The 18,605-nt window shown below is 51.8% G+C and overlaps 3 protein-coding genes across 9 annotated transcripts; 1 reads left to right on the top strand and 2 right to left on the bottom strand.

Annotated features, from left to right (window-relative positions):
* Positions 1-3,339: 3,339 nt before the first annotated feature.
* On the bottom strand, positions 3,340-8,653 carry EIF2B4 (eukaryotic translation initiation factor 2B subunit delta). 6 transcript variants are annotated; one of them, XM_059079930.2, is made up of 13 exons: positions 8,432-8,653; positions 8,009-8,052; positions 7,550-7,685; positions 7,151-7,354; positions 6,798-6,880; positions 6,519-6,610; positions 6,170-6,284; positions 5,894-5,970; positions 5,300-5,402; positions 4,933-5,060; positions 4,617-4,794; positions 4,041-4,221; positions 3,340-3,583 (listed from the first exon to the last, which is right to left on the bottom strand). In XM_059079930.2, exons 1-13 carry the CDS (start codon positions 8,463-8,465, stop codon positions 3,384-3,386), a joined length of 1,575 nt encoding a protein of 524 aa, XP_058935913.1. In that variant the 5' UTR covers positions 8,466-8,653; the 3' UTR covers positions 3,340-3,383. The 6 variants fall into 6 exon arrangements, with proteins under 6 accessions (XP_058935913.1, XP_058935912.1, XP_058935914.1 ...); XM_059079929.2 differs by having other exon boundaries at positions 7,151-7,357; positions 8,432-8,556; XM_059079931.2 differs by having other exon boundaries at positions 7,151-7,357; positions 8,404-8,498.
* Positions 8,062-14,493, top strand: SNX17 (sorting nexin 17). Its single transcript, XM_059079937.2, has 15 exons — positions 8,062-8,908; positions 9,402-9,476; positions 10,501-10,618; positions 11,139-11,203; positions 11,484-11,594; positions 11,706-11,796; positions 11,958-12,045; positions 12,286-12,355; positions 12,651-12,743; positions 12,840-13,043; positions 13,182-13,307; positions 13,472-13,549; positions 13,701-13,775; positions 13,868-13,909; positions 14,002-14,493. Exons 1-15 carry the CDS (start codon positions 8,846-8,848, stop codon positions 14,113-14,115), a joined length of 1,413 nt encoding a protein of 470 aa, XP_058935920.1. The 5' UTR covers positions 8,062-8,845; the 3' UTR covers positions 14,116-14,493.
* Positions 14,494-14,601: 108 nt separating this feature from the next.
* ZNF513 (zinc finger protein 513) lies at positions 14,602-18,240 on the bottom strand. Of its 2 annotated transcripts, none has more exons than XM_059079936.2 (4): positions 18,146-18,240; positions 17,441-17,596; positions 15,863-16,450; positions 14,602-15,776 (listed from the first exon to the last, which is right to left on the bottom strand). In XM_059079936.2, exons 2-4 carry the CDS (start codon positions 17,463-17,465, stop codon positions 14,950-14,952), a joined length of 1,440 nt encoding a protein of 479 aa, XP_058935919.1. In that variant the 5' UTR covers positions 17,466-17,596; positions 18,146-18,240; the 3' UTR covers positions 14,602-14,949. The 2 variants fall into 2 exon arrangements, with proteins under 2 accessions (XP_058935919.1, XP_058935917.1); XM_059079934.2 differs by lacking the exon at positions 18,146-18,240 and adding an exon at positions 17,855-18,007.
* Between the last annotated feature and the right edge of the window lie 365 nt (positions 18,241-18,605).

Raw genomic sequence — 18,605 nt, 5'->3', positions numbered from 1 at the left:
TGACCAGCAGCCCCGCCGTCGAGCCGAAGACTGGGAGACAAAGGAATCCTTGCCTCGCGGACGACTCCGGCTTCCCCCTCAGGGCAGCCCCCAGCAGATCCAGCCACTAGTGAAGTCAAGGATGGACCCGACACAGAAACACTGAAAGGGAAGAGCAGTAGAAAAGCCTGGCATGGGGACGCTCTACTCAAGTGATCCTCGGGCTTGGACCCTCCCCTTGGTCGTAGGCCTTGCCCCACTCCCTCCCTGGGAGGTAGGATGCTGATGGAGAAAGAATGTAACAAACTTCCACCCTTTCCTGAGGCATTTAAAGCTGTGTAAATCTCACAGGTCTCCATACACCGAATAGTGGAGCTCAGGATGTATAAACAAACAGGAAAGGGTGGAGTAAACCAATCTTTCTCTTCCCAGGTAATCTCATCTATTAAATTTCCTTGGTTACACAAAATATTTAAGAAAAGCATGGGAGAAGCTAGCTAAGATTTAAAATCTGGAGCAAGGGAACTCCCATCCCATTTGCCCTAAGTGGCCTAAAGACGAGCTAAGGCTGCGCTGTGGCTTAGGACTGACTCCTTTCTGAGAGTGCAAAATCGGGTGCAGTCGAGGCTGCAGTTCCTCTGATACGGGGTATCTACAATGCTTGTCCGATGGACAGGTCTCAACTTGACAACTTCAAGCATTTATTTATTTTTCTATTAAAATTTTTTTTCAAGCATTTATTTCTGTAATGAACAAGTCTGACTCTTCTCCATTCCTGTTGCCTCAGATTAGACTATCTTTGACTTCAACTAAAGCAAAGTCTTTTTTTATACTAATAATTGTATTTATTTTGGGGATAAGACATTCACATGGCTGAAAAGTCAAGATACATAGGGTATAAAGTGAAGAGTACCTTTCACCTCTTGTCTCCAGCCTCCCAGACCACATCCACCCAGGCAGTTTTCTTGTTACAGGTCCAAGATATTTTCTGTATTTATACACATGCAAATACATATATATCTCTCCCCCCCCCCCTTTTTTAAACCTTTTGGCTGTGCTGCGCATGTGGGATCTAGTTCCCCAGCCAGGGAATCTTTCCCGTTTTTAATTCAAACAGCAACTACACACACTGTCCTGCACCTTACTTCTGAGTGCACCTTGGAGACTATTCCATTTCTCTATATAAAAACCTTCCTTATTCTTTGTTATGACTGCTTACTATGTAATTATATGAATGTAGTATAATTAGCCCTTATTATTAATGGATATCCAGGTGGTTTCCAGTCTTTTGCTATTATAAACAATGCTGCTATAAATAACTCTGTATCTGAGCTACTTCAAATGTGCGACTATATGGCTAGCATCAGTTCCTAGAAGCAGAATTGCTGGACCAAAGTTTAGGTGCATTTGTGATTTTGATTGATAGGCAATCTTTTTTTAACTGATCTGGTTCTCTGCCTCTAATCTCTACCAGCTACCTTTCTAAAGCACAAGCTGACCCTGTTGAACCTCTGCTTAATTTTGTTGATTGAGTGGTATGCTCAATATGTAAAAAAAACATGAATTCATCATGATCTTTATAGAGAGAAAGCCCAAAATGCAACAACTTCTCATTGTGTGCCACTGGAAGTAACCAGTGATCAATCCTGAAAACTGGCAATTAAAAGGAAAGAATTAAACATTTATCTTGCCTTTCCAGTATGAATTGTAATTCAGAATAGTAACTGGTGAGAAGGAGTTCTTTATAGAAGATTATCAGCTAGTACATATGGAATGATGTAATTAGGAAAAAAAATTTACCATGTTGCATCCTCTAATGAAATAATTCAGGCAACAGTAAAAGTGGATGAAACCACTAAATGAAAGTTTGTTGGGAAACTTTAAAACACCTGGACCCATTCATCACTGAAAATGGATCAACCAACCTGATGGCAAGGCAGTATGAAACATACTCAACCTGGTTCCTGGCACAAGTCTATGTCATGAGAAAAGAAGGGGGGTTGGAGAGACTGCTTTTGATTACAAAAAATTTAAGACAAAATAACAACATGTAATATATGGATTTGTTTGGATCCTGATTCAACAGTAAAAAGCTGCTTTTGAGACAATCAAGGAAATTGGATTATGGACTGGACAATAAGGAAGAGTTTAATAAGTGTAATGACATGGTAAGCTTCCATATTTTTTAGAGACATACTGATGCTTGGAGGAGTAAAACGATATAATGTCTGGGATTTGCTCTAATACAACTTCAGCAAGGAAAAAAAAGGGAAACAGAAAGCATATGTGGCAAATCTTGATAATTAGTACATTTGGTGATGGGGATTCTTTGTATAGTTCACTGTACTTCTGTGCTGCTTGAAATTTTTCAATAAAACACACACACACACACACACACAATGGATGATTCTAACATTTTTTTTAGGCTAACCACAATGGTTAGACGCTCACAATCTGGACCCAATCCAACCTACGTTAGCAGCTGTATCACTAATTGTCCACATAAGCCGCGGTTCTAGCTTTACCACACTACCTGACACTTTGAAATTGGCCCGTCATTTTAAGGCCTATTCTGTAGTCTAAGTTATTTCCTCTGTTGATCTGCATTCTCATTCTTTCCAACTGGGAAACTTCTTATCCTTCAAGGACTAGGTCAGATGTTACCTGTAAAGTCTTCCCCAACCTCACTAGATCTCCTGGCAACATCCTGGGGTGCTTCCAATGAACTCTGTTCATACTACTAGTAGAATGTATCTCATACTGTAGATATCATCTGTCTTCCTCCGTCATGATGAGTACCCCTTAATGGCAAATAGCGTAAAAATTACAGGCACAGTCTCTAGATCCAGAATGCCGGAGATCACATGCCGGTTTACTTAGTATTACCTTGGGCAAGTAACTTAACCTTTCTGTGCCCCAGTTATCTCATCTATAAAATCGCACTTCATAGAGTGGTATTAACCTTCCTAAATGGATAAGGAAGGGACAGTTTATGACACACAGTAAATACTCAATACTAAGGATACAAAATATTAATATATTAGTGTGTAACTATTTCATATAAATATCAATATATTGGTTTAACTTAAATATTAATGTAATAATAATACTAAAATACTAAGGATAGGACTCTTATTTGTCCTTATTATACTTTTCCTCATATCTAGCTCAGTGTCTGGCACAGAGATGCTCAATAAATGGTTGATGACTTGGATAGTTTTTGGTCTCCATACTGACCTTCACTTTGGCCCCAAAGCACTGGCATGGAGGTTGGTAGCAGGTGCTAAGAGGGGCTGGAGAGTCTGCACTCCTAACCTAAGCGGTGGCGATGCTAAAAGAGATAAAAGGCAGCAGAGTTGCTAAGTGTAGGGAGTATGTCATTTATTGACCCTGTGTTCCCCCACTCACTGGTCACTACTCTTGACTCGCAGCACAACAGGTACAGAACTGCAAGGGATCATGCCCAGCTCCGTGATCACCAGATCCACCAGTTCTGGGGGGGTCACATCATAGACCAGATTCAACAACCGTAGGGACGAGTGGTTCTGCCAGTCAGCCAGGGCCACACGTTCTCCTCGCTCACACAGCAGATCGTCAGGGTCATCTGCAATGGGAGGTGTACCCTTTTACGTACTTTAAAAAACTAAGCTGTGGGCTTCCCTTGTGACACAGTGGTTAAGAATCCACCTGCCAACGCAGGGGACACAGGTTCGAGCCTTGGTCCGGGAAGATCCCACATGCTGCAGAGCAACTAAGCCCGTGCGCTACAACTACTGCGCCTGCGCCCTAGAGCCCGTGAGCCACAACTACTGAAGTCTGCACACCTAGAGCCCGTGTCCGCAGTGAGAAGCCCGCGCACCGCAATGAAGAGTAACCCCCACTCGCCGCAACTAGAGAAAGCCCGCGCACAGCAACGAAGACCCAACGCAGCCAAAAATAAATAAAAGAAATTTATAAAAGAAATAAAAATAAAAAATAAGTTGTACTTCAACCTCCCCTCTCCCTCCCAAATCTTCTCAGGTCCCTGGAACCTTCTCTCCTGCCCTCCTGGGCCTCCTTACCTAGCTCATTAGAGACAAAGGCATCAGTCTGCACACGCTCACAAAACTTGTATGTTTCACAGCAGACCAGCACTGGCACGTTATGGGCCCGTGCCACCAGGGCCAGCTGTGCTGTCCCTACCCGTGACATCACAGACCCGTTGGCCAGGAGTGCATGAGCTCCCAACAGCACCTTAGAAACCTATTTTGGAGAGTAGAGAGGATGAAAAAAAATGTCATGTGTGACCAATGCAGAATAAGATTCCCAGCTCTTACCCAGGACAGCAATATTAAGGCAATGGGTAACAAATCTTAGTAAAGGCTCTTGGAAAACACCTGACCATTGACTCACCACACCACCCACAGGAAAACTAAACTTTTGCCCTGTTCCCTCTCAGCGGCTACTAGTTTTATATAAGGTTCTTGCAATAGTTAGACATGCTGTATAACATGCTGTAGATGCTTCGCCTACTAAATATAAACACAGCTGTGTAATTCTAGTATTTCTAGACAATTGCAATGTTGGGAAGGCGAGACTATGTCTATACTACTATACCCTTTTACTCCAAGTTTGGAGTCCTTTTCCTCTGCCCTCACCTCTGGGAGCACATAGGAAGCTGCAGGAATCAGCAGGTAGGAGGCAGGGACCCCAGCACGGACCAGAAATCGTAGCATGTGCTTTCCCTCCAGCCGTGGCCGGCTGTCCACCACTACCACCCGAAACCGCCGGCCCTTAGCCCAAGCCTCCTGAAGAATTCGTGATACCAGAGATGAGCTGGAGTGAATGGAGAGGAGGATTCAGTTATAAATATCACTGACTGATGGTCAGCTCATTCCTAAAGGGCAAAGGGGCAGTTCCTTCTTCAAATCATTTCACTCCCCAATTTTCTCAGTCATAGGGTCTGGCCCATACCATCCATATACCAGGATCACATCTCCATTACTGATCTTCTCATAAGCAAAGCGTGAGATTGCCTGAGCTGCAAGCACAATCTTCTCTTGCACATATCGATCAATGGCTGCTCGAAGTTCTGACTTGGCCTAAACGGAGCAAGATACTTATGGAACAAGAAATGGATACAACTTACCCTTTGATTATCATGCTGGATGCTTGAATATGCATATAATGACAGGCCTAAAGGGGGCCCAGGTCAGACAGACCCACCACCTCCTTAACCCTTGACCAGGCAGACCAGAGAGTTGCCCCTTCTGGGAGCCCCGAACATGTTTCCAGCTCTATCCCCCAGGTGCATGCCTTGCTCATTCCTCATACTCATCACCTCCTCTTCCCGCTTGGAGCTGCTCACACCCGTGATCTCCTTGTTAAGGAACTTGATGGCGTTGTACATGCTCGCTGACAAGGGACGGCACTGAGTCAGGAAGCTACAACAACAACACCTCGCATCTGTGCAACTCTTCACAGCTCACAAAGCTTTCACATTTAAAAACATTTTTTAAAGAGAAGACAAAGGGCTTCCCTGGTGGCGCAATGGTTGAGAATCTGCCTGCCAATGCAGGGGACATGGGTTCGAGCCCTGGTCTGGGAAGATCCCACATGCCGCGGAGCAACTGGGCCCGTGAGCCACAACTACTGAGCCTGCGCGTCTGGCGCCTGTGCTCCACAACAAGAGAGGCCGCGACAGTGAGAGGCCCGCGCACCATGATGAAGAGTGGCCCCCGCTCACCGCAACTAGAGAAAGCCCTCGCACAGAAACGAAAACCCAACACAGCCAAAAATAAATAAATAAAATTTAAAAAAAAAAAAAAAAGAGAAGACAGAAAAATGAAAATAGAGGTAGAAGAGCAAGAAAAATGATCCAAGAAAAGGACTGAGCAAGGTGGGGTGGGAGTGGATGTGCAGTGGTCATCCTTACCTGAAGTAGGGCTTTAGTTTATTCACTAGGTCCCTTGATAGTTCTTCATTGGGAGGTGTGGTATAATCCTGAATCACCTGTAGGGTACACAAGTTGATCAGCAAAATGCACCCCAACAAAAGTCTCTGGAAGGGGGATAGTGTAAGCTTCTGAGGAAAGTCTTCTGAGGGTGGAGTCATTCCCTCTTCCCCCCAGAGATGACTCTGGGTTGGAGAAGCTGGGGTAGTGCTGGGGAAGGAGAGGCTGGATCATAAGAGCTAACAAGATGGGACATACCTGCTGCAAGGCACGAAGCAAGGCAATGCACCGGGCGTTGGAGCCACTGACCAGGCCCTGGGAGTACTGCAGGCCAAGTCGCACCATGGCTGGGTGGATCACAGAGGATGGGATGCTGATGGGATGGCGGTGTCACACACTTTGCAAGGGAACTTGAGCACCTGCCACCCACCTGCCCTTGATGAAAAGGAACCTCCTTCACTCGCACAGACACCCCCATTTCCTCTGAGTTCTGCCTTGTGTTCATGCTTCTTTCCACAGATCCAACCTCAAGTTTCCAGTCACTTTCAAAACAGAATTACTAAAACTCCCCATGCTTAAAAGTTATGACAATTTCATAAGCTCCTACCTCATAAACTGGGTCAGAGAGTTTTGTCTGCTGTACTGGGGCAGGTGGGAGAAGAGACTGACTTTGGATCCATAATCCTTTCGTGTAGGAACCTTGACAAAACAGGGGAACAGGACCAAGGGCCCAGAGTTTAAAACTGTGAGATAATGCTGGGAAGGAAGAAGATGGTGAGCCAAATACCCATCCTTTTCCAGGGTCTCACTTTGCCCAAAGCACCTTTCCTCCCTCTATTCCATCTCCCTAGGCTCTTTCTGGCCACACACCAAACCCACTTCCTACCTGCTGTCGTTCTGGTTTTTTAACAAGCCTCCTCAGAAGTGTGGGGTCATCAACCTGACTATGCTCGGGTAGACGCTTCACTCCTAGAAGATAACAATCGTGTTTTTCAAGACACTGTAGGTGATAATGAGAAATCTGCTTTCAAGGCATAAGGGACATCGAGAAAGATTTGAGAGAGAGAGAGATGGAAAAAAACAGGAAAAAAGAGTAGAAAAAGAAACAGGGGTAGGATGAGGCTAAGGAGAGAATTGTGAACTCTAGGAACCAAGGTGAAAATTGGGAGCTGTTTTACTGTGGGGAAGCCTGAGCTAACATAGGCATTTGAATCAACAGACGTCTTGAAGTGAAGATACCTGAGGGGGTTTCTCCAGCTGTGCTGGGGCAGGCCTGAGGAGGTGGCCCTCCTTGGTCCCCTTTTCTTGCCTGCTTCAGGGCCCGCTCAGCCTCCTGCTTGGCCCGCCTTTCAGCTCGAAGTTCAGCCTTACTCCGACCTGCTGGAACCTTCTCCTTGGCACTGCCCAACTGACTGTCCAGTCCAGGAAGGTCTTTGGTCGGGCCTACTAAAGGTAGAAGGAAGAGGTGCCCAAGCCCCAGGTAGGTAATAGCTATGCCCCAACCAAAGTTTCTTTTCCTGTTTATCTAAACTTTTTCCCTTTTCACTTGTTCAAACCAACTTTGTCCTGTCTCCCCCTCTTCTCTCCCACCACATCCCTTTACTGGCTCCACACCCTGGCCCTTTTAAGCCCCCGCACCTTGACAATGAGCTGCAGATACAGCAGAGCCAGCTTCTGGTTCTGCCCCCTTTTCCTCTTTCCGTTTCTTCTTCTGCTGTTTCTTTTCCTTCCGAAGCTGCAGCTTTTCTTCTTGGGTCATCTCCCTCCCCCTTGCCTAAGACACAGACATAAAACACTGCTCTTCCCCAACAATTCCCAAAATGAATAAACACCACTGGATACTTACTAGTCTCCCACAGTATCCCTAACCCTTCCTAAGTCTCAGCAGCTACCTGTTACGAGCTTAGAGCCCACAGGGATCGAAGTTTCTCCTGCAGGTCACAGTCACATTACCGTTAGGGCTGAAAAAGCTCTGTAAAATCTCCTGGCTTTACCAAGAAATAAAGTGAAACGGGGATGAAGATTGGGTCGGAATGAAGTTGACACGGCCTCCTGCGTACCGCCTGACAGGCGGCTAGGGAGGGCACCCGCACTTACCCCAGGCCGAGGAACAAGCTCCGCCTTCATCCCAGATCCCGAGTCTGCATCAGAAAACAGGGCACAAAGTGAACCAGAGAGGCTCCGGGAGGGTTTGCGGGGACACGTACTCGGCGCTGCTGGCTGCTGGGTCTGCATGACTACGGGTCCGCCACCAGGCGGGAGGTGAGCCGGGGATCATTGTGGGGGACGCAGTGCGCGGCAGGATCAAAGGGAAGGGGGGCGGGGGGAAGAAGGGAGCACGCACACCTCCCGGAGGAACAAGCCGGTACGCGGAACGGAGTGTGCCCGAGGCAGTGCGGGCCAGAGTCCGGCGTGGCGCGGGAACCGAACGACAGGGCCCAGAGGTACTCAGGGCCCATCAGTAGCCGTCCGGCGCCCGTCCGCTCGCATACCTGTTTGTGCGCTCGGCCCTTCACTCACCCTCACGAACAGCCACGGCCACGGCAGCCATCATCCTCTGTCCTAGGCTCCGCCCGCCTGGGTCACAGGGACTACAGCGCCCCTGGGCCGACAGCCTCGGCGCGCAGCTCCAACCGGACTACAAGTCCCGAAGTGCTCTGGGGCTCTGCCCCTGGCTACGGGTCGCGATAAGGGCCTTCTCAGCTTTGGGCTCCCAATCCCGGCTGTCGGCTCTTGCCCTTTAGACTACAGTTCCCAGGATGCCGGGGGCGCTGCGCCCCAGAGCGGACGTCCCCAGCCCTTCCCACCTCTGATCGCAAGTATCCCCCAAAATGGCGAGCGAGGCTTCGGGGACGCGCTGAGGAGCGGAGGCGAGCGTGCAAAGCCGCTGTGGCCCTCACAGTCCGGACCCGGCCGGGCCCTGCCGCAGGGAACATGCACTTTTCCATTCCTGAAACCGAGTCCCGCAGCGGGGACAGCGGCGGCTCCGCCTACGTGGTGAGGAGCGGCCGGAGCCTGGCAGGGCAGGGGCGGGGATAACGGGCCGGAGCCCTCTCCGAGCGGCCTCCGAAGTCTGGCCGCCACCTTTCGGGCCTGGTCACAGGCCGCCGAGTCCCGACGGCCTCGCTGGGAGCTTATATTACGTCTCAGATTCATCCAAAGGTCGCCCCAGCTCCTGTAGGTCCTTTGTTCGGCCGCATCGCCTCCCCCGGCCGGGCCGCGGCTACTCTTGTGGGCGTCCCTGGCCTCTTGGGGAGGAAGACTGCAGCCTGAGCGCCCGGGTTTCCCCCGACTGGCCCTTCTGCTTTGGGACCTGGCTCTGGGGAAAATCGACTGGCCACCTTTGGAAGATCTCGGCGCGTTGCTCAGGCGGAGCTGTGGCAGGCAACTTCCGGCCAGGGTTCTCAAGCCCCGCCAAAATGGCGAGCGAGGCGAGCAACCCTAAACAAGACCGCGACCCTAAACTGCTTGCCTGCTTTTGTGTCCTCAGGCCTATAACATTCACGTGAATGGAGTCCTGCACTGTCGGGTGCGCTACAGCCAACTCCTGGGGCTGCACGAGCAGGTGGGACTAGCACCCCTGCCTTGAGGCAGCTTCAAGCCCTTTTCTACACCTGGGCATCAGTGTCTCCATTTCCCTCCTCGTCGCTTTCCCGTAGGCTGTAGTTCCCCTTTAGTCACTGCCATAGGGAAGGATTTGGTGCTTTTATCTTATCGTCTGACATTTCCGGGGAACTCCCAGGAAGCTTAATGTCTGCCACTAACTGCTTCTGCCTATACGCACATACTCCCTCCTTTCTTCTCTGTTCCCATCTTACACAGCCTGTACACTGCCTGTGCCTGTGCATGGAGAAAACAACAACCCTTCCCCCTAAGCTGCCAAAGCACTGTCCTTCTGTCTTCTGAGCTGCAACTTGAAATTCTTTTCCCTGCTCATATTGATACAAACCATTCACCAGCTTCTGTCTGTGTTCCTTGACTCACCTGAGCGGGTGTAGCTGTTCCTGTTATCCTTATGTCTCTGTGATGTAATGTTTCTCTGTTCCCCTCACCAAATTCTGAGCTCTGTATTTAACTCGGTACAGAGTCCTGGTTTTACTGATAACTAGTTGTGCAACCCTGAGCAAGTTACCTGATTTCTTTGGGCCTCAGCTTCTACAACTGAAAAATGGAGTCATTGATCTGCAAAGTCCCTTTAAGTCCTAAAGTACTTCGTGAATATATTTAGCTATTACTTAACTGTTTACATAAACTTTCCTTACAAAGCCCTTTGCTTCCTGTGAGGGTTCAGTGAACACAGCCTTGCTAGATAATCAAGGGTCTCCCTAGGCCCTGGCCCTATACAAACCCTTCCCACACTGTGGAGGGACTGACTTGTATATTGTAAGATTGGAAAGAACATATATCTAGGACAGAGGAACGGCTCCCTTGGGATATTGCCCCTGCCAAAGGAATGATTTCCTGGATGACCAGGGGAGCAGGGACTAAAGAAAGGGAAGGGGGGGAGCCCAAGAGAACATTATGAATGTGGATTGCCTCTTCTCATTTGCTGTGTTTATGTGAAGAGTTGTATCTCTTTCTCCAAATAGCTTCGGAAGGAATATGGGGCCAATGTGCTTCCTGCATTTCCCCCAAAGAAGCTTTTCTCCCTGACACCCGCAGAGGTAGAACAGAGGAGAGAGCAGTTAGAGAAGTACATGCAAGCTGGTGAGTGGTTGGAGGGAACTTTAGGCTGACTCTGTTGAGGACTATGGAGAGAGACTCAAAACAGCTGATTTTGTAGAAGGTCCTGAAGGAATCTGTAGATCTGGGAAGCCTATTGTTTTATCCATTATTTAATTAACAAAAGTAAGTAGCATGCAAGGATGCTCTGATATCTAGGTACCAGCAAAGCAATTTGGGCACTGACATCTATGAGAAATACTAATATAGCACTGACTAGTCTTAAAGCAGTTTCGATCGGCAGGGAGAACTTAATTTGTATCTGATGTGCTTTAGATGAACATTATTTTCCCCTAGTTCTATAGACTGGACTCAACTAGATGGTAGCCCAGGGTGGGGAAGGTGAAGAATTTATGCAAACAGTGAGTGAGGTGAGGCCAGTAGGGAGATGTGACAAGCCACCATCAGCCCAGGAAAGGGGACCTGGGGGGCCTGCCAAAAAGAGAACTGGGGGATCCAAGAGGGAATCATAAGTTATTAGAACATCATTCTCTTGTCCCCACAGTTCGACAAGACCCATTGCTTGGGAGCAGTGAGACCTTCAATAGTTTCCTGCGTCGGGCGCAACAGGTAAGGCTTTGGATGGGACCAAGATTTAAGGGAAGCATCTTTCTGCAGGGCCACATCATTTTAATGAGGTGGGTACAGAGGAGCCATCCTGGCACCTTTCTGTACGGAATGGGGCTTCTGCTGTACCAGTGAAATGAAGGAAACCCAGTCTATAATTAAACAGCTGAGAATAAAGTCACCAGAGGGACCTACAGTACAACATAGTTGGGAAGGGTCAGAGCTGGACGCTGGGCATGTTGTTAACAAGGCGCTTCCCATTCCCGTGTATGCTCACAACCAGGAGACACAGCAGGTCCCAACAGAAGAGGTCTCCTTGGAAGTGCTGCTTAGCAACGGGCAGAAAGTTCTGGTCAATGTGCTAACTTCAGATCAGACTGAGGATGTCCTGGAGGTGAGGCGCTTGTTCTGCACTGCCCCTCCTCCCCCTGCACCCCAGGTTCCCAGGCTTGGGGTGATTGGAACGATCCAGCCTGATGAGCTGTATTTCCTTCCCTATTCCTAGGCTGTGGCTGCAAAGCTGGATCTTCCAGATGACTTGATCGGATACTTTAGTCTCTTTCTAGTTCGAGAAAAAGAGGATGGAGCCTTTTCGTGTGAGTTTGTCTGGACTTTACAGCTTCCCTCTGTTTCCACTTGTGAATTTGCCTGTCTCCCCCAAGAATGTGGTATTTCCCCAGGGCTTCTCTCTTGATTTCCCTCCCCTGAGTTTCATGACATTTTCTTTCTTTCTTTTTTTTTTTTTTAAACCCCATAGTTGTACGGAAGTTGCAAGAGTTTGAGCTGCCTTATGTGTCTGTTGCCAGTCTTCGGAGTCAAGAGTATAAGATTGTGCTAAGGAAGAGGTCAGGGCTGGGCTTGGAGGAGGGAGAGGGTGCTGGACTGGATTATGGGGCCACGTTTTGAGACAGAATAATCTGGACAAGGGGGTAGTGCTGTTTCTACCAGGCCTCCCAAGCTTCTTCCAACTGTATCACCATTAGCCCCATAGTTCCAGATTGCTCCGGTTTTGCCCCTTTTCCATTCTGCCTCTTGCCTTCCCCCAGCTTAGCCCCATTACCCCTTTCCACCCCTTGGCCTCACAGTTATTGGGACTCTGCCTATGATGACGATGTCATGGAGAACCGGGTTGGCCTGAACCTGCTTTATGCTCAGGTGAGCTTGGAGCTGCCTCAGAACCCTTCCCCTGAAAATGGCTCTGGTGTCCCTCTGCCAAGAAAACTCCTTTCGTATCTTTACTGCCAGTTCATGGGGAAGTTTCTAGAATACTCTCAGGGCATCTGGCACAACCTCTACTCTTCCTGCTTTGTAAGCTGATATGGTCAAGGACTCAACTGCGAAGAGCTTGCTCAAATGTGGGGCTAGGGGTCAGGCTGGACAGAGGTAACTGGACACTCTTTGGGTCTCTGACTGGGAGCCCCGAACACCCCACCCCTTGTCTCCGCTGTAGACAGTATCAGACATTGAGCGTGGGTGGATCCTAGTTACCAAGGAGCAGCACCGGCAGCTCAAATCACTGCAAGAGAAGGTCTCCAAGAAGGAGGTGAGCCCCGCCTCCCTGTCTCCCTCCAAGGGGTTGCTTCCTCTGGGCTGTCCCACTTCCCCTCCTGACCCGTCCCGCGTGCTGACTGGGTTTCAGTTCCTGCGGCTGGCCCAGACACTGCGGCACTATGGCTACCTGCGTTTCGATGCCTGTGTGGCTGACTTCCCGGAGAAGGACTGTCCCGTGGTGGTGAGCGCAGGCAACAGTGAGCTCAGCCTCCAGCTCCGCCTGCCTGGCCAGCAACTCCGTGAAGGCTCCTTCCGGGTCACCCGCATGCGGTGCTGGCGGGTCACCTCCTCTGTGAGTTGTGGTAGAAGGGGGAGACCTTTGGGATGGAGGCCCAGCAAGCCTTCAGCTTCGGGAATGGGCTGGAGTGGGTCAGGGAGAGGCATATCGGTCAGAATGAGCTCAGCCTAATTCTTACCCTTCCTCTCCCAGGTGCCACTACCCAGTGGAGGCACAAGCAGCCCAGGTCGGGGCCGGGGTGAGGTGCGCCTGGAACTGGCTTTTGAATACCTCATGAGCAAGGACCGGCTACAGTGGGTCACCATCACCAGCCCCCAGGTGTGAGCCCACCCTCAGGCCTCCTCTGGAGCCCATGGCACCGTCTCTCTTAGATACCCAAGTCTAGGGCTTCCAGGACTCCATGTGAGTGGGAGCCCTTGTCTTAGGGGTGCTGGGCTCAGGGTGACCACTCTAGTCAGGCTGAGCTCTCTCCTTGCCCTCAGGCTATCATGATGAGCATCTGCTTGCAGTCCATGGTAGATGAACTGATGGTGAAGAAATCCGGCGGCAGTATCAGGAAGGTAAGCAGCAAGCACAGACCAAGCAGCTGAGTGGTGGGCTCTCCCTGCTTTCTGTCCTAGGGGTGACGCCTCTCCTGAGAGGGAGGGGAAGGGATTGGGATTCCAAAGGGAGTGATCAGCCCTTATCGGCACCTCATGTCTCCATCCCCAGATGCTACGCCGGCGGGTGGGGGGCACCCTGAGACGCTCAGACAGCCAGCAAGCCGTGAAATCCCCACCGCTGCTTGTAAGTACCACTCCCTAGTCAGTCCCCCAGCCCCCAGGCCTTGTGTCACCTCCCCAGTGAGGTCTCTGACACCTCTGCCTCCTCCTCCCCAGGAGTCACCTGATGCCAGCCGGGAGTCCATGGTCAAACTCTCAGTGAGTTTCCCACGAGGGTCGGTGAGGTTGGTGTTTGTAGGGGACCTTAGGGAGGCTTGAGCCCTCTGACTCCGACCCTGCCTTTATTACAGAGCAAGCTGAGTGCCGTGAGCTTGCGGGGGATTGGCACTCCCAGCACAGATGCCAGTGCCAGTGATGTCCACGGCAATTTCGCCTTTGAGGGCATTGGAGACGAGGATCTGTGACCTCCAGAGCTCGGATGTCTGCCCTCTACCCTGGAGGAGTGTTCAGAAACTTGCCCTGTGCCTGTATCCCCCAAACTGGGGTATTTTTCTTCGTATTGTCCCCTTTTCTCCTCGGCCAGGGGCCTCCTAACCTGCCTTCCCTTCCCCTCCCAGGGGCTGGCTATACAAAGGATCGCTCAGAGCTGGCCTTCAATGCCAAATTAGCATTTAGTATTTTGCACAAAGTCCACGGGACCATGGCTACCTGCCTGGGGAGGAACCACAACTCCCCCCAGGCTGCTTCTGGCTTCTCGGGGCCATGAGCCAAGGGGATGGGCAGAGGTCTGTGTATGGTCTGGCCCAGCTCCCCGTCATTAAACTCAGCCTGATTGCTGCCTACCTCTGGTTCCCTCTCACTGCCCCTGCTCCCCCCAGCACAGCATGGACTGCTGTGCTAAGGGTGAGGCCAAGTCGTGCTTGCCACTGCCAACTCAGCATAGTCGTGGCTTTGTTAGTGTTTCCTTTATTATAAAGCACTGAAATAAGTTAAATAAACAGGTGCGAGGCTGGACAGTCCCCCAGCCAGTTCATCCACCGCCCCTGGGAGCAGTGGAGGTGGATACAGGGCCCTTCTCACTGAGCTTATGAAGTCGCATCAGTCAAGGCAAGGCCCCCCTGGTCCATATGGGCCCCCCGCCCATGGGGTTTGGACTGGTCCATATAGTGCCTAGGTTAGTCTGTGTGGAGCCCCTGGCCAGCGGGGGAGGAAGGTAAAGGTGGCTTCTGGTCCATCTGTATAAAACATACAGGAGGGTCAGGGCTAATCCATAGAGCCCTAGGGGAGAAGGACCTAGTTCAGGGTGAGTCTGTATGGAGAGCTCGGCTACCAGTGGCACCCAGGGCTGTTGGGCCCCGAGAGCTCAAAACAGAGGGGGGACTGTGAGGTGGGGCCCAGCCCTCGGACGCAGAGAGGCCAGGCCCTCCTGCCCCACCATGGCCGTGCACCTTTTGGTGGCGTTTGTAGTTGTCCCAGTGGCCCGTGGTATAGGCGCAAGTGGCACAGCGGAAGGGCTTCTCGCCTGTGTGCCGCAGCATGTGGCGTTTGAGGTTCATGCTCTGGTTGCAGCTGTAGTTGCAAAGACTACACCGAAAAGGTTTGTCCCCAGAGTGGATTCGACCGTGACGCTTGAGGTTGGCCAGGTTGCCACAGGCATAGGGGCAGAGGGGGCACTTGTAGGGCTTCTCTCCTGTGTGGACGCGCTGGTGCCGTTTCAGGTTGTCCAGATGAGCAGAGGCGTAAGGACAGCGGGCACAGCGGAAGGGCTTCTCGCCACTGTGCGTCTTCATGTGGCGAGCCAAGTGGTTGGGATAGTGAGTGGCAAAGGGGCAGAGGCTACAGGCAAAGCCTTTGTCACTGGGGCCCTGGGGTCCACCACTGGCACCGCTTCCAGTCTCTCCTCGCATGCAGCGCCCACACGTGGCCGCTCCCAGCCGACTACCCTCCCCCTCTTCCAGCTCTTGTCCACAGTTCCGGCAGGTCCAAGGGAACAGCAGCTCTGGCAGTGGTTCTGATCCAGTCCCACATAGGCCTTCCCCTTCACCCCTCAGCTGCCCACAGTCCGGCAGGAAACTGGCACCACCTGGTGGCACATGGAGGCTCAGATCTGGAAGCAGCAGGGCATCTGTGGAGACAGACCTGGGCTATGAATCCAAGTACCCCTAAGGCCACCCACTCACGTCCCAGGTTCTTTGGTCCCTGGCTTTTTACCTTCAGGTTGCCGGGGCACTGCCCCCTCCTGCTCTGTGGGACTGGGAGGCCGGGCAGGACGTGGAGCACAGCAGCGGAAGCCACAGGTCGGGCAGGGAGGAGTGGGGGGCCCCGCATGGGTGCGCTGATGCCGCCTCAGGTTGCCCAGGCTGCTGCAGGCAAAGGGGCAGTGGGGACAGCGGTAGGGCTTCTCGCCAGTGTGGGTGCGAGTATGTCGCGTCAGGTTGACGAGCTGGGCTGAGGCGTAGGGGCAGCGGCCACAGCGGAACGGCTTCTCCCCGCTGTGTGTCTGCATGTGCCGCTTCAGGTGGCTCGAGTAGTGGGACACGAAGGCGCAGAGGCGGCATGAGTATAGTAGCCGTGGGGGCAGCGGGGGCCCCCCACCCGGCCCTCCTGCCCCACAACACGGCCCCTCACCTGTGGGCCCCCCACACAGCTGGCAGGCTGGGCCTGGCCTCTCACCCCTGGCCTCCCCTGGACCCCTGGCTGGCTCCTCAACTTCACTCTCCGCACTTAGTGCCCGGCCGCCCCCAGACTCGTCGTCGCTCAGCCCATAGGGAAGCCCAGGCCTGGCCCCCAGAGAGTCTCCTGGTGAGACAGACATGAGAAGAGACATCAACACAGGCTAGGAACAGACTCCAAACTCCCTTTCTCACTTGCAGTCTCCCCACTTGCTGGCCTCCACCCTTCTCTTCAATGATCCTAAAAATTCAACACAAATCATCTACCTCCAAGGCTTGACTAACCTAGTGATGACAGAATTGTACATAGGACCAATGAATGGAAAAAGATCAAGGGCTCACAGTGGACCACATACTGAAATGAATTAATAATTAAATAATTAACTGATTCTTGGGATAAGAAAGTAAAAATACACAAGGCAGAGGCCTGATACCTTTTTCCAGTGCCTCCATCAGTAAGGACTCTTAGTTTTTATTTTATAATCACCTCTATACTATCTCAAGAGGCAAAATTTGGAGGGAAGAGGAAACAAAGTAATGCATGTAATACCACTTGTAAACCTAAAAGATGGATTCTCTTTTACATGGATTCCCTCAGTGACTTTTCAAAATCATCCTTCAGAAGTGGCGTTAGTGGATAGGTAGTGCAGCAAACTAGGATGGGGTGATGCTAAGATCACAGGAAAGAGGAATGTGGAAGGATATTTGAGGGCAGAGACTAATACCTCCATACAAGAGGAGTTTGTTCTGCAGGTGAAAGGGAGTTAGATTAGATATAAGTACTAGCTTGAATGAGGTTGCTTCCCTGAACCTCTTAAAAATAAATTCATATAAGGAATGGGCTAGGGAGCGGGATTAAGTTATTAAAAGGGCATTTACTTTTAACCAGCTGTTCTGATTCTTCTACTGTCCTATTCATACCACCTTTGAACCAGGCCCCAGAACTTGACCTCAACAAAGTGATGGACCATCAGGCAAATGAAGAAATCTAGCTCAAATCTTAACTAAAGCAGCCCCAGTGGCAGGAAACGGTGTTTTGCTCACTGGCACTATACTCTAACCCGCCTCCTAAAGGCCGGGGTTCCAGCGGTCACTTCCTTAAGTCCCCCAAACCCACCTTCAGAGTCTCTCTCGAAGCCCATGAGCTGGTCGCTGTTGCCGTCACCTTCCTCCTCTTCCTCTTCTTCCTCAAACTCCAGATCCTGGCCTAGTAGCAAATCACTCTCCAATACCAGGGCCCCGGGTCCTTCATCGAGGGAGTCTTCGGTATCCACTGATGAGGGGAAGAGGCTTGTAGATCCTCCCTCAGGAACCGTGCCCATCATTCGCACCCGGGGAGCCAGCCCTCGCAGACCGTACTTCCCGCACTCATAGACCCTCTCGGGTTCCGTTAGTACCTCGATGGTAAGCTAGGAGTCCAGATCGCCCACCCCATCCCTCAAGAGTCCCCCTCCACCCAGACCTGAACCCACACCACTGACCCCACCCCCGCTCCTCCCCACCTCGCAGCCCCTGACCCCTGACCCCTGACCTTTGACCCCCTCGCATTTCACGGGCTGCGGGTGGCTTTGCTTCCTTCGGGGCATCGTGACCGGCTCCAGCCCGACGCGCCTCCGGCCTGCGGCCGCCCGGCCCCGCCCCTCCCAATCCGGCCTGCCCGCCCTTCCTCTCAGGGCCCGCGGGCCGCCCCCATGCAGCGGCGCGGGCCCCGGGCAGCCCCCGGCCCTGGCCCCGGCGCCCAGCTCAGGCCGCTCCCGCCGCCGCCGCCGCCGCGTCCATTCATGGAGCCCCCTACCCCCGCCCTACGGAGACCAGCTGGTACCTCCGTACTCGCTTCCGCTTCCGCTGTCGCAGAGCCACACGGGACTCGTAGTCCGTGGAAAGCAGAAGCCCCGAAAGCGTCCACAGCGTGACCAGGAAGTGATTGTGACGGAAGCAAGCGGGCGAGCCAATCAGGGATCAGATGAAACCTGGCCGGCAAGGAGGGCAGGTTAAACCATGACCCTGGTTTTAGTCTTAAGGGTCACCTGGCCGGTCCTGACCCCTCCCTGGAGAAACAAGGAAATCGTTCCTAACCCTAGGAGGAGGTGAGGATGCGCCGTGACGCCAACCCAGGCTGCCAGAGGCTCAGGGAGTTACCACACCCGGCCCCCCTCTCCCTGAGTCTCACACATCACAGGCAGGTAGGTGGGCAGGTGCGCGCGCGCGCACCCCCCCCCCGCCACAAACACACACACCCCCACACACACCCCCACACACACCCCACACACACCACCACACCA

This window comes from Kogia breviceps, chromosome 11 (genome assembly GCF_026419965.1).
Source record: "Kogia breviceps isolate mKogBre1 chromosome 11, mKogBre1 haplotype 1, whole genome shotgun sequence".
Lineage (NCBI taxonomy): Eukaryota > Metazoa > Chordata > Mammalia > Artiodactyla > Physeteridae > Kogia > Kogia breviceps.
This window is presented reverse-complemented; position numbering and strand designations above follow the sequence as displayed.